This window comes from Patagioenas fasciata, chromosome 10, assembly GCF_037038585.1.
Source record: "Patagioenas fasciata isolate bPatFas1 chromosome 10, bPatFas1.hap1, whole genome shotgun sequence".
NCBI classification, from domain to species: Eukaryota; Metazoa; Chordata; class Aves; order Columbiformes; family Columbidae; genus Patagioenas; species Patagioenas fasciata.
The window spans coordinates 161,540-175,936 of NC_092529.1; the positions used below are offsets into that span (position 1 = coordinate 161,540).

A 14,397-nucleotide genomic window follows, 5' to 3' on the forward strand; every position below is an offset into this window, starting at 1 on the left:
CATCAGGAACTAGGAGCTGAACACCTCTGACAGCTCCCCGCGTCCCACAAACAGACCTTTCTCCCCAGTTTCCCTCCTCTCTTCAGCTCACAGCAGGGAAAGTTCCTCCCAAAGGAAACACAACAGGATCTGCCAAAAATGGACCTAAACTCTTCTGCCACAAACAGCTGCCCAAGGAAGAAACAAAAAAGGTAGAACAAAGTCCTTTACTTTCCCACTTCATTTCCTTTGTGTCCAGTTATGCTGAAATCGCAGCACTTCACAAGACGAAGAATCCTTCACCATGGCAGGAAGGACGCTTCGAAAACGTGGAGAGATGCAAAAATGTCCCAGAACTAGCACGACTTGAATTCTAATGGCTTCAGTAAAGAGGTGTGCAGAGCACTGCAAGAAATTTAGAGTGGCTACTGTGTCTGTGTTGTAATTGTATGGAAATAATGGGCTAAAACCACCCTGATGCACAACCGGTTCCATCGCTGTTGCCTTATCTAAGGTATTCAAAAAACATCCTCAGAATGACCATGAAAAGGGTCTGGATAAGCCACAGCTGAAGGAAATCACAGGTGTCTTGGAGGGATGAAAACCCAGGTAGAACATTGTCTAGCTGGCTGCAAAAAAAAAATCCACTATCCTGATTTTAGGAATGCAAAGAACTTTTAGCCACATTGAGAATATAGGAGCTAGTGGGTGCTTCATAGCTCCGAACAAACAGCCTGAAAAACGGTGCAGGGCAGGAACATCTGGGAACACACTGGAGTCTCCTGGTTACACGCACTGAGAAGGGACAATGATGAAACTGTCTCCACTATTAGAATCGATTACATTAATGGACATACAAGAAGAGGGAGTAAGGAGAGGCCAAGTGCTTCATAGTCATATGAATAATAAGGTGTTAGTGTCTCATATCCATCCTCATAAATCAAAACACTTAAGAAAATTAAATAGTTTCTCATAATGTAACTTGATTAAATTGTGTCCCTCTTTTCCTCTGATTGGATCAAAAGCGGACTCTGGGATCTCTAACTCCGCTTTAGAGGTATCATAAATACTATCACTCAGAATATACAACTGCTGTGTGTCTTGTCACTTCAGTTCTCCATGCTAAACTCCCTTCGGCTGAACTTTACTCCTCTCTTCTTGATGCCCTGTCACCGAAGATCTGAGTCTGGGACTGGCACGCAGACAAGAAACAAAACAGTGTGAGAAGCGGCAGCACGAGTCCACGCTACCGGACGGTAAGGAATTCAGTATGGTTTTTATTTAACAGCCCAGCTGCTGGGAAGATCTTTAATTCAGACTTCACATGATGTCTGACTTGAAAGGTAACCGCGACACAAATTTATGAGAAGCAAAGTTCCATTAATTCCAGGATTCAATACTTCTGAAATAAAGTACTACCAGAAAGCTACTAGAAGATACTCTTGCTCTACTTGGACAAAATGCTTGTACAGATACTTCCTGCTTCGTGTACAACTTCTTGTCCCAGTGATGTCTAAAAATGATCAAAATGTGTAAGTGGGGACTGATTCACTAGGAACAGTATTTATGTGGCAGTTGTGCTATGAAACAACAAAGAAGTGCTCCAAAGAAGTGAGCTGCTAGATACCTTCCACAGAGAAACCCTAGTGAAGTCTGAACCTAATGTCGGAATGAGGAATGAAAGGCATCTTACACCCTTGAACAGCTGCAATGAGTTAGAAATGCCTGCTGGAGGCAAAGCCGTGCCAGGCAGAAGAGGTCTCAGTGCTGATGCTCCAGACAAGGAGCACACCTGAGCGCGCAGGTTCCAGGAGCTTTCAGACGTCCTTGCTCATCCAGCAAACTATGGCCGGTGTTAGTGGGGCTTCTCACCACACACGCCAGCACCCAAGGGAAAGCTGAAGCAGTTAACTGCCTGGTTCAGCGAGAAACGTCAGCGTTGCTGGAACGCCTCTCACCCTTCCTCCCACGTGCCTCCACCTGAAGCACATGGACCTGCAGCCAGGCTGCAGGAACGCACAGGAGCTGGAAAGCATCTGGACAGGTAAGAACAGAAAAAATTGTCTTGGCTGCCCATCCTGGTTTCAGTTTGGACAGAGTTAGTTTTCTTCCTAGTAGGTGGTATAGTGCTGTGCTTTAATAGGAGCACAACGCTGAGAACACACTAGTATTTCAGCTGTTGCCAAGCAGTCGAGGACGCTCCGGGTTCACGCTGTGCCAGGTACAGAGCCGGGAGGGGGCACAGCCAGGACCGCTGACCCCGCTGACCGCACACATCTCCCGCTCCGCGCGCCGCCACGCTCAGCAGACAAAGCTGGTGAAGAAGGAAGGGGAGGACATTTAGAGTGATGGCGCTTGTCTTCCCAAGTAACCACTGTGCGTGATGGAGCTCAGCTTTCCTGCAGATGGCTGAACGCCTGCCTGCAATGAGAAGCAGCCAATGAATTCCTTGTTTTGCTTTGCTTGTGTGGCTTTTGCTTTACTGATTAAGCTGTCTTTATCTCAGCCCACAAGTTTTCTCACTTCTATTCTTCCGACTGTCTCCCCACCCCGCCGCGGGCAGCACGCAAGCCGCTGCGTTGTGTTCAGTTGCTGGCTGGGGCTAAACCACCATACTAAGAAATTCTTTGCACCTCAGAACTTCTTCATCCCCATTTTGGCTCCCAGCAGAACTGGCTCCAGGGAACAGATACATCACAAGCAATTTATCCCAAAATCTGGGCCACTGTGAAAAACATTTACATATTCTGATCATACCACTTTTGTATTAACATCTCCACATGCAGCGTAACATCAATTTTTAAGACCTAGCTTTAGGTTTCTTCCCCCAAAGAATAAGTCACAGAAACAGTGATGAACTGGAAACCACATGGACGCTATCCTGTGTTGCACTGCACTCTTACATTCATAACTACACTAAACCAAGGAAAAGTACATCCAGCTTGTATTTAGCTTAAAACTCACTGTTTCTTCACCTCATCTGCTGAGGGCAGCGAACACGAGCTTGTCTGTTTTATGACCAGGATCAGTCAATCTATCAGAAAAAAATGCTTCTCTCAGCAAACTTTGTTTCTCCGTTTAAAAGCCACTTGCAGCAAAACGACACACTCCTGTGTGTATGAAAATCACAGGAAACCAAATGAGAAACCCTTCTGCTGTAAGGCCCCTCTCTCCACTACTGGCAAAGGCATTTGGGTGCCCTGGGTTACAACAGACATAGTTACAAGAACTAAGGGCTTCCCCCTGTGATCACTGGTAGCAGACTCCTGTAGCCACAGACATGCACAACAATTAGCCCAGATGTGGCAGGCAGCCATTCCAGGATGGACGGCACGGCCGGCAGGAGATGGGGTGGCCCAGGGGACCCTCACCGTCACTCTGCTCTCCGAAGGGAGTTGAACGCAGGGATAACCTCTGAATGCTCTGCTTCCCTAAGCCTCAGAACCAGGAAAAGCACCCACACACCCAAATGGCTCCGTTAGATGGCTGGAGCAGACAGGGACAGCTCTGTGGCTGTGAAAAGGTGATCTGGCAGGCAAAATCTACACCCAAAACCAAAATAAGAACAAGGATTTATCACTGTTCACTGTTTTCACCTATTGCATTTGCTTTAATTCCATGAGGTGCACGTTAACACCCTATCAGATACAGCTGACCCGCATGCTTTTTCAAAAGAACCCACCACATTTGAACTTTAAAGGCAAATTTTTGACTGTCTGTGCAAATGCAGAATTACAGAAGTTAATACTCATTTCAGCTATGCTCCACTGGCTCTGCCAGCAACGGCCCTTCAATGATGCAGACTGCCAATTACAAGCATGTGTGTATTTTCTCCAGGACTACAATGGCCTGCATTCAAACTACAAGTCACTTTCCAAAAGCTTCACCTTGCACTTCTCAAGAAGACCTGACCGTAAGTGGGAAACTACTCAATGAGCGAAGTATGAGATGTCAATATTTTTCAGTCAAACAATACTTGTGGGATACAAGAAGTGGTCATTAAAAAAAATGTATTATTACATTATATCAAGATACAGTATGCAAAAAAAATGAGAGGGTGAGGGTGACAATACTGCCATGCTCAGTCACCTCTTCAATGTCAAAGTGGAGGGACAATATTACAAAGTTATGTTCCAGAGGCTGCTGACACAGGACGGGTGTTTAGTCATGAAGATTAAAAGTATTTACAAATGCTTCCAATGGATGGGATTATGATGTGCTAATTAACCTCCAGGCTGTTTAATGAGGCATGGGCACAGAGGGGTGGGAGCAGCAGTGCACAGAGGCACTGCCCAGCCTTCAGGGCAGATTATGGCTGGAGCTGTGAACTCCAACTGCATCCGCTATGGCACCCCAGGGGTTAACAGGAGCCTCCTTTGTCCAGGGGTTGCTGTGAGACGGTTCCTGTACCTCAGGAAGCAGGGAGAAGAGAAGTTTCCTGTTTTGAAGAAGGTTCAAGAACGATTTTCTTCCAATCAGGCAGCAGATGCCTGGGCAGGAAATGGAGAAGCAGCTGTAGCCATGCTGTGGCCAGCAGCCGTGCAGCCCAGGCAGCCACGTTCCTCATGCACTGTGGCCAGCGGCCATGCAGCCACATCCACCATGGCACTGTGGCCAGCGGCCGTGCAGCCCGGGCAGCCAGATCCACCATGGCACTGTGGCCAGCGGCCATGCAGCCCGGGCAGCCAGATCCACCATGGCACTGTGGCCAGCGGCCATGCAGCCCGGGCAGCCAGATCCACCATGGCACTGTGGCCAGCGGCCGCGCAGCCCGGGCAGCCAGATCCACCATGGCACTGTGGCCAGCGGCCGCGCAGCCCGGGCAGCCAGATCCACCATGGCACTGTGGCCAGCGGCCGCGCAGCCCGGGCAGCCAGATCCACCATGGCACTGTGGCCAGCGGCCGCGCAGCCCGGGCAGCCAGATCCACCATGGCACTGTGGCCAGCGGCCGCGCAGCCCGGGCAGCCAGATCCACCATGGCACTGTGGCCAGCGGCCGTGCAGCCCGGGCAGCCAGATCCACCATGGCACTGTGGCCAGCGGCCGTGCAGCCCGGGCAGCCAGATCCACCATGGCACTGTGGCCAGCGGCCGTGCAGCCCGGGCAGCCAGATCCACCATGGCACTGTGGCCAGCGGCCGCGCAGCCCGGGCAGCCAGATCCACCATGGCACTGTGGCCAGCGGCCGTGCAGCCCGGGCAGCCAGATCCACCATGGCACTGTGGCCAGCGGCCGCGCAGCCCGGGCAGCCAGATCCACCATGGCACTGTGGCCAGCGGCCGTGCAGCCCGGGCAGCCACATCCACCATGGCACTGTGGCCAGCGGCCGTGCAGCCCGGGCAGCCAGATCCACCACGGCCAACAGGGCCGCAGTGACGAGCAGGCTGCAGAGCTGACGGGAGGTCCTGTGGTGGAAGGTGCCTGGAATGAGACTGACACTGGAGCCAGACCAAAACAAACCCAAATACTGGGAGGAAATGGGTGTTCTCCTTCCTCCCTATATGTACCTCTCGCACAGCACGCTGCACCCAGCATCTGGCCCTGATAAAAATGAGGTGTGTAATTAACTGTTGTGGTTCAAAACAATGCTCAGAGGTAGCAATAGTCATTGCTGCTGTAACCTTTTCTCTCACTGGTGATTCACTGCTGAGGGACACTTGTATGTATTGGGGGTGTCAAATTCATGGTCCCATCAAATGCAGTAAACCAGTCAAAAATTTCTCCAGCTGGGTGGGGCTTTTTTTCCTCTTCTTTTTCAGATGAAATTTAGCAAGGGTGTCTGCTGACCTCCAGCAGCTAAACTCAGCTCTGGTCCCAGGGAAGACAGAACAGTTGACTTTGTTTACACCAAGTCTCAGCCCTTTGACTCAGTGCCCCATTTTTCTTTCACTGACATCACCTTTACTCCTGTATAACGTCTGACCCTCAATGGCATTGCTCCTCACTCACGTTTGCTCGCTTTGAGTGAAGTCTGGAGCACCATCTGCTACCCTTCAGCTTCCAGCTCACAATTTGATTCTTTGTGATGTTATTTCTGCTGGTGCTTTATGCAACAGACAGCATCTGAGAGGCTGTGAAAAGCTGGAGAAAACCAAGACTAACTGCATTAGGTAAATGCATAGAAGTCTGTTTTCAGGGACTCCACTGTTTGCTGCCGGTAGAGCTCTACGGACATGGCAAATATGGGCACCAAGTGTTCTGAAGTGAAGGACTGTTGCATCTCACTGAGTAAACATGTTTCTGGACACATCCTTGCCCAAGCTAAATTACATTAAATGAAGCTTTGCCTGGGTAAGACATGGGCCAAAACCGAGCAAGGGCTTAAGAATGAGGCATCTGGGCAGCTGAGAAGGAAATAAGATCTCCACAGCCATTAGGAAGGAGTGGATTCAACTCTGGCACTGTGCAAGCTCTCAGGTTTTGTACCACTGCCTACAAATATGCTTTTTTTATAAAAACGATAGAAATCTCAGAGACTTGATTCAACAGAGCAACTTTGATGGCACCATGAACCCGAAAGGAAGCACATAAACCTTTCCTGAGAGGACTGATGCTATTGCTAGGGGCCCATAACTGAAAATGGCAAGCGAAACAATTAGTTGTTCATTTCATTAAGGGGCAGTCAAAGACATATTGAGAGGATTTCACAGCTGTATTCCTTTGTGAGGAATACAAACGCAGACTGTTCTCCCAGGAACTGAATCCGCCGTCCTTCCAGGCTCCCTCTCCTAAAGCATTCCGGGGTCTGTACTCACCAACCACCCTTCAGAATCTACTCTCTCTTGCAGCCTGTGATGAACTCCCATAACTAGATAATGGACAGCATGTCTTCAGTGCTAGCCATGAATAACTGGCAATTGTAGTCCCTCTTCTCTCATTGCAAAAAAATAGGAACTGATAAAAAGATGTGCTATAAAGTAACAAACTGCTAGTACAGGAGAGAATATTCATCATCTTGTACCTATAACTCTCCTTCTTTTCCTCTCCATTCCCTTGGTGTTTGTTTCCGCTTTTCTTCTCCTGCCTCTGATTAGGATACAAACTGTTCAGGCCAAGGCTGTGATGTGTTTGACAGGTTCTCTGCTGTCAGCTCTGACGTACACTGAGTAGCCCTACTTCACACAGAGGCTCAGATTTAAGCATGTATTTAGAACATCTGCGGGATGGGGACCTGTAAGCCTAGAATGCTCCTCTGAGTTTTAAAATTCATTAGACTTATTAAATGGATAGCTTGGCTATGTTTTGAAGAAAATGCTTTGTTAAAAGTAATCTTATTATTAAAAACTAGTTGGAATTATCTAAAAACCATATGTTTCATTTATCTTAGTAACTGAGTAATGAAAATAGATGTGTTGATTTCAATTCTAGTCAACTAAGTCATGGATTATCCCTGAGGAAGATGGCTCCTCTGTGCTGACCTCTGCTGCTCCCAGGAGTGTTTCATGCGGTGTGGCCTCCACCCTTCAACACTCTTCACTGCAGAAAATTCTAGCAGAAGCGGCTGCAGAAGTTTCCTATGACCCTTCAGCACCTCCTGAACTTGCATTCTCCTTCCCACCCTTGTAGCACAGATCATTCCCCACTATTTTTGAAAAGGGTGAGAGGACAAACTGACAAATTTGAAGTAGTTCTTCTACGGTTTTTATTTGCATTTAGCTATAAAGCTTCTAGCTTTTCATCATTTCAGTACAGGAAATTGTATCCTGGATTGTCTTTCAGAATGACAACAGACAGACTATAAGCCTTTTGCTTACTAAACATACTTTTGATGTTTTTAAGATAATGATCACTGCACAAATGTTTGTTTCTTTTTCCTTACTGCACCCAAACTGTAGCTTAATTGCCCATGTAGCAGAGTCCTTGGGGCTCAAAACTATCCTGAACTGCTCAAGAACACGTTCCTTGGTGAGCAGGCTATCTCGCAGCAGTGCGTGTGCTGCATTTTTAACCAACACAACCCAGTTCAGAGTCCACAGCCATCGGGTCTGATGGAACAGAGGGGGCAGCGACGGGCAGACAGGAGCTGGTGAGACGCCTCCCCCTCCCCAGAGCCAGCTCCAGAACCCACCCCAGGCAATGCCCCGAGGGACCGGGCCCTGTCCCCTTGTCCCTCAGCTCTGGGTTCTCTCGAGTGCTGCTCTCGCAGAAAACCGCGAGAGAAAAGAGCCATTCTTTCTCCAGGAAATTTTTCACAAACTGGTTGGTTGGATCAAAGCCTATGAACTTTCACAGCTCTTCGCCCTACAGCAGACCAAAGAGGATTTTGAGTGAGATGTGCACTAGGAACAGCAGAGCAACTGCAAGACCAACTGGTCTATTTGCAATTTCTTTTACAAAGGCTCTTTTTGCTGCTGCTGCTGCTGCTGCCAACGTGTTTCCATTATGTAGCTAGGTACGAAAAAACTTTGCTACCTAGACTATGTTTTCCAGGCTATTAGGAAAAAATCCCAAATTCTGCAGCCCACACTCTCTGTTCTTCTATGAAAACATGTTTCTTTCCTTCCTGCTGTCCCCTCCCCTTGTGCATTGGTATTCTGAAGCTGCTTAGCTAAAAAGTTATTCCCCTAGAACACGTTTGAGAAAATTTTACAAAATCAGCTGTACTGTGCTTGATTTTTTTAACTTGTGCTTTTTTTTTTCCATTGTGTCACATAAATTTTCTCCCCACTTTGCAAGACCCTAAATCTGCATTCCTGAACCTGCTTCGGACAACACTTTCTATTGACGTAAGTTATTTATGTTGATTGACACAGACATCAATGCTGCGGGTGGCAAGAATAAATGAGGGGCCAGTGCATGAAGATGGGAGAAGATCAGATGCCCGTTGGCCCTAGGTGGGCCAGGGAAACCCATTTCATTCCATGCCCCAGGGCACACACCAGGCATGTTACGCTGTGAGGGAATATACAGGTCTTTCCATCTCTTCATCATGTCTGTCAGAGCAGTAACAAGAGAGTTGCTGCTGTGAAATGATGTGTCTCCAAAACCATACAGCACTGCTAATGCTTGCTTAGAGATGTAGTGATACAGCCAGGGTCCCTAGAGAACCAGAACCCCGCAATCCTGGACACCAGCCCCAGTGGGAGAGACTCAAGCCCAAAGAAAGAGGGTTTGATCCTGATTTCTCTCACTGCTTGCCTTCTCTCTTCTGAGGTCTGCGCACTGATGTGCAAGGTGCTCTGCACTCCACTGACAGTGAGAGCCTGGGCTACACTGCACAGCATCTGCCAGCAGGATGATGTTAGTTATCAGGTACTTTGCAAAAGGAGGACTAACGGCATCTAAAATGAAGTTGCTCTGAATAGTGTTAGCAAGTCCTGATTTCTGTGGGATTCAAAACGTCAAAGCAGGACCTGACTGCTTCACACACACCCCGGTCTCAACACCAGGCAGGTATAACGTGCTGTTTCTTCCCCTCCCGAACCCACTGGAATGCAGGACTCTGGGACATCCTGCCCGGGGGGGGACGGCCCCTGACTCTGTAGCAACCCTTGGGAACAGCTCAGCCCTCCTGGGGTTTCTTTGCCAGGGAAGGGAACTTTGCAGAGTTGTTTCCTTACACCAGCAATACCTGCTCCACAGCGAAGGACAGCACAGCTCTGTCGTGCCCCCACTGAAGGATGCAACCCACCCTTGTCTGGGGGTTAGTGCTGCTGCCAGCTCGAAAACATGCGGGAAGGGCCCAGCCACAGGACGCCTATGTTAACTTCGTTGAGTCGGGAGCTGGTCTATGGGAGAGGGGAAAAGACAGTAGCCCGGAGCTGTCTGCAAATGCTCTGAGCAAGCGTGGTTTGTGCGCAAGGGCCGCCCGGTGCTTCCCTGCGCTCAGACACCGCTTCCAGCAGCAGGTGCTGTCGGCTCCGCAGGGATGCTCCGGGCCAGCGAAAAACGCCCGGGTGCGGGGCGGGGCTGGGCCGGGGGCTTCCCCGAGCCTCATTCCTTGGGGGTTCCTATGAGGGGACGATCGTTTCCCGCGGAGGAATGGAGCAGGGAGGGGGGGTGAATGCACTGGGGAGGATGAATGGAGGAGGGGAAAGCATGGACAGGAGAGAAGGATGGACGGTAGGAAAAGGATGAAGATGGGGAAACAAATGGAAGGGATGAAGGGGGAAAGGACGAATGGAGGGGGTGGAAGGAGGGAGGGGGGACGAAGAAGATATGGAGGGAGGGGAGAAGGCGGGAGGGGGCATGGCAGGAGGGGAACCAAGGAGGGTGCAGAAGCGGGGGGGCAAGGGCGGTAGACAAGGAGCGGGGGACGCGAAAAGGGGGACACACGAGAGGGAACCCGCTGCGCCTTTAAATGTTCGCGCCCTTGGGCAGCCGCGCCGCGTACCCCGGCCCCGCGGGAGCCAGCGGGCTCGTCCCCGGCGGGGGCTGCCCGGCCCGGCCCGCCCCGCCCGGCCCAGCGCCGCCGGCCGAGCGGGGCCCCGGCCGCCGCCACCGCCCCCCGACGGGCCGCGCGGGCTGGGCGGAGGCGCCGCGCTGACCGCCCCCGAGCCGGCACCGCCGCCTGCCCAGCCCGCCGCGCCGGGTGCGGCTGCCCCGCCTGCGCTCCCGTGCCCCCGGAGGGGCTGCAGGGCCGGGCTCGCCCGCGAGGGGCGAAGGCGGCGGCGGCCCCCCGGGACCATGCTCTGAGCGCCCGGGCAGCCAGCGAGCAAAGTTGGGTGGAAGATGAACAAGGCCGGTAAGTGCGCGGGTCCTTCGGGACGGCTCTCCGCCTCCAGACATCTTTCGCACGGGGCCGGCACCCTCCTTCCCTCGGGCGGGCACACCCCGCCTGCGGGGCCGATATCCCGGGGACGGCAACCCCGTCCGGGCGCTGTCCCTCCGGGGCTTGCGCTCCCCGTCCCGTCCCGGCATCCGTCCTCCGGGGCCCGTGGCCCCCGGGGCTGGCGCTCCCCGCCCCGCAGCCCCGCGGGTGCTGAGCGGCTCCCGGGGGCTGTGCGGCGCCGCCGGGACCCGGGGAAGCAGCAAGGGCGGGCGAGGCGGGGGGGTCCGGGACACCCCGACCGGCAGACCGGGAGGGCTGACCCGCAGAAGGACGCGGCTCTGCACCCGCTCTTCCCTCGGACACATTTAACCACTCACAAAGCCCCTAGCAAACGTGCTGTGACTTTCTTTCTGAAGGGTAATGCTTTTTTTGCAGAATTTCTCTCTAAGGCAAACCCAAACCTTTCCTCCTTCCATTAACTTCCCAGAATTTTCCCTTGATGGCGACTGAGAAGGTGAAAGAGACAGAATGAGATGGGAACAGATAATTAGAGATATTCAACAATTAAACGCTAAAAGAAGTCACTGGAAAATTGGGGCAAACTTTAAATTCTCCACCAACATTTTCTGATTTTCAGGGATGATGCACATGCAAAACAATTGTAACAATCTAGGAAACAATTACTACTAACTCTGGAGTTGTTTAGAAAAATCTACTGCTGCATCTATAATTAAAAAGGAAGAGAAACAGTCCTTTTGTGTTAGCCTTAACATTTCCCCATCCTTGTTCCACAAGGTGAACATTGCTGGGCACCTCACTTGCGTGGGTACATCCTGAAGCCCAGACATTTCACCGCTAGATACCCTGCCCTACAACTATCATGTGTTTGGAAACTGTGAATCACTGTTTGCCAAAGCACGGGAACATAGGACTGGAAAGGATCTTTTAGGTCAACCCCAGCCCTCTGCTGTTGTATCAGCCTCTTGTACCACTCCTCTGAATTTAAAGCAAAAGGTTCTCCTTCCCCTCAGAACAGGGAAGTGAGGCACTGTCCTACCCAAGAGGTGGGGACATTTCCATTCTATTTTCTGATCCTGTCTGGACTGGACTCTGTCCCTCCCAGGCAACAACCTCATTTGGAAGTTAAGTAAGCCGGCCAAAAATTGCTTTAGCTCGGATGCTCCAAGCTCTCTTTCTTCATCTCTGTTATCTAAAACAGACCAGCTCTAATCTGATCCTGTTGTCAGTGGAAGTGCAGTGTAAGGAATATCAGATGTATCCATCTGTAAAGACTTAAATGTTATTAGCAGGGTGGTTTGTGGTTTTTTTGGGGGGAGGTGGGATGTACGACTGAATGGGACTATCTTCATTACCAAAAGCAGTACCCATTGTTACAGAACACAAGGTCATATTACTCCTTCTATTAATTCATCAAATTATATCTTAAACCAAAGCCTTTACGCAGCTTGCCTGTCAGTCCTCTCACTAAACTGAGAACCTCTTGCCATTGCTAGTTCTTCTAGTTTCCAGACCAGATTCATTGCCATTTATTCTTGTGATTACATTGTCCTTTTGCTTAAAAATAGTTCTTTTCCTCCTCTGGTGTTTACCTCCAGGTTGTATTTATAGAGTGCTCATATCCCTTCCCAGCCTTTGTTTCGTACATTCACACAATGCAAGGAATGTCTCTCCCATCAGTGCAGAGCAGAACTTCCTACTGAATCAGGAGAGGGGGACTCAGTGGCACAACCAGGGACCAGCGTTAGTGATCTCTGTGTTGCCGTAAGTGATGCACAGCACCAGGAATCAGTCGGATGTGCAGGCTGATATGGCAGCCTTGATCCCACAGAAGTCAGAATAACGACAGACAGAAAACAGGAAGGGAGATATGGAATATCCTCGGAGATGTGGAACTGATATGAAAGGTGGAACGATCCCCCCAGGGTCACAGGAAATCTGTGCTAGGAGACAAGACATCTCCCAGCCCCGCTCATGGACCTCCAGCCCCCAGCACCAACTGGTTTGCCAGGCGCTGAAATGACGCTGCCCCTAGAACAATGTATATGTCAGACTCCAGATCGTGCAGAGGTGTAAGCAGATGATATATTCTTTAAGCTGCTACTGAAAGTGATATAAGAAAAGCTGTCATAGGTACCTGTCAGAGAATTTAAACCAACATTTTCTAGGAAGCAATATATGAAACAACACGTGAATATAAACTGCCTGCTGCAGTGTGAACTTCTGTTGTGAAATCACGGCAAAACGGGAAACATCACACTTTAGTTACATGTAGTTACATTAAAAAGAAAGATATGTCAGTAGTTTAGAACCAAGATTATTTAATTGTCACATGTATGTGATTTTTCATAGTCAGGCCCCCAGCCCTACCAAGACTTGTACGTACAGTCTGCTAGAGACAGGGAAAGTGCTGCAGAATTTTCAGGATCAAGATGTTTTGGTGTTTGAATTAATCCTTTTCAGATTACGTCGCCTTTAGACTTTTCCCCTTCCCCAGCAGTGTTTCTCAGTGGGATGTTACGCTGTTGTATTTTATTTACAGATGACTGCAATGAAGTTGTGTAGTAAGAGAAGTTTGTAAGCTATTGATCTGATATCCCAGTGTCACAATGCATTGATCTAATCATAGCGATGGATTCCAGTAACTGTACAGAACACCATTTTATTTCTGCAGAGTGGGATGTGCTCTGACAGCCCAGCTGTTCATATTTGAGTTAAGATTTGTAAGAAGACAGAACTCCCGTGGGATAGTTATTACTGACTATAGGTCTGTCTTCACATCAGTGGAGCCTTCTTGTTCTATAGAGGACTTTGGCTCACACATTTGAAGAATATACACTGATAAAAGAGGGTAGATGTTTTTCAAAAGTATCAGACTTATGCAGAAGCTGAAATACCATTTTCATAAATGTCTGAGGCATTTAGGAGCCAGCAACCTGCTGGCTTTGAACAGGACCTCAGATAAAGTGCCTAATGCCCCAATTCTCCGAAGACAAGTCTCTAATTCCTGTTCAAGTCCAAGTGGGAGCTGATACCCAAACGTGGACTGAGATCCCATGTGAAAGGGAGATCTGCACTCCTACATCATTTGAAATCCTAGTCTAAATACCTTTTCGATTTCAAGTGACTCCCATGCAACTCTGTTCTCATTCCTCACATGACTTTTGTCATTTCAAACGTTTCTCCAGCAGCGTGAATAAGTGATGCATTCACATCCTATAAAACAAAGAGAACTACTTTTGCAGTGTATGTTGCAAAATTAACGACAACTTGGTTATTTACAGTATATCCTGGGCTCCTATCAGTGACAGCACTGGTGCTTTATGAGTTGAACCCCTCAACAGGATTGTACTTTCCTTGTAAATCATGGTACCTCATCTGTTCAACCTCCAACATACTGAAGCAGGTTACAGAGCTTATGCTGGGTACTTAATTCAGAATGACATTAAAATGGCTTATCTACATAGGCAGCTTAAACACACCCTCACTGCCTGGCTTCAACAGCTGGCAGAATTGTAATTACAGGTTGGAACCTACAGCCTTCTGTACTGGAAATGTAATAAATGAGTTTTAAGACACTCTGTGCTTGGCTGCCACACGTTCCTGGCAGCATTACTGTAGTGATGGATGCCCACGTTCTGGCCAGGTCCAAACCCAGCATTCATCCGTCTGGAAGAGCTGTTCATTTC

The 14,397-nt window shown here is 49.5% G+C and overlaps 3 protein-coding genes across 5 annotated transcripts in view; 1 reads left to right on the top strand and 2 right to left on the bottom strand.

Moving 5' to 3' along the window:
- LOC136105872 (dynactin subunit 2-like) overlaps positions 1–14,397 on the bottom strand; it is a 78,196-nt gene that overhangs the window by 45,865 nt on the left and 17,934 nt on the right. The gene's annotated exons all lie outside the window — the stretch shown is intronic.
- Positions 1–14,397, bottom strand: part of LOC139828743 (uncharacterized) — a 130,385-nt gene that overhangs the window by 29,192 nt on the left and 86,796 nt on the right. The window lies entirely within an intron of this gene.
- FGD5 (FYVE, RhoGEF and PH domain containing 5) overlaps positions 9,542–14,397 on the top strand; it is an 83,063-nt gene continuing 78,207 nt past the window's right edge. The window contains exon 1 of one of the 3 annotated variants that reach the window (XM_071812878.1): positions 9,542–9,622. Coding sequence is in view for 2 of the 3 variants with exons in the window: in XM_065845766.2 (XP_065701838.1) it covers positions 10,651–10,663 (13 nt within the window). In the remaining variant the exon portion in view is untranslated. Of the gene's footprint in view, positions 9,623–9,978; positions 10,042–10,484; positions 10,664–14,397 lie in introns of those variants that run through there. The other 2 variants (XM_065845767.2, XM_065845766.2) reach the window with 2 other exon arrangements.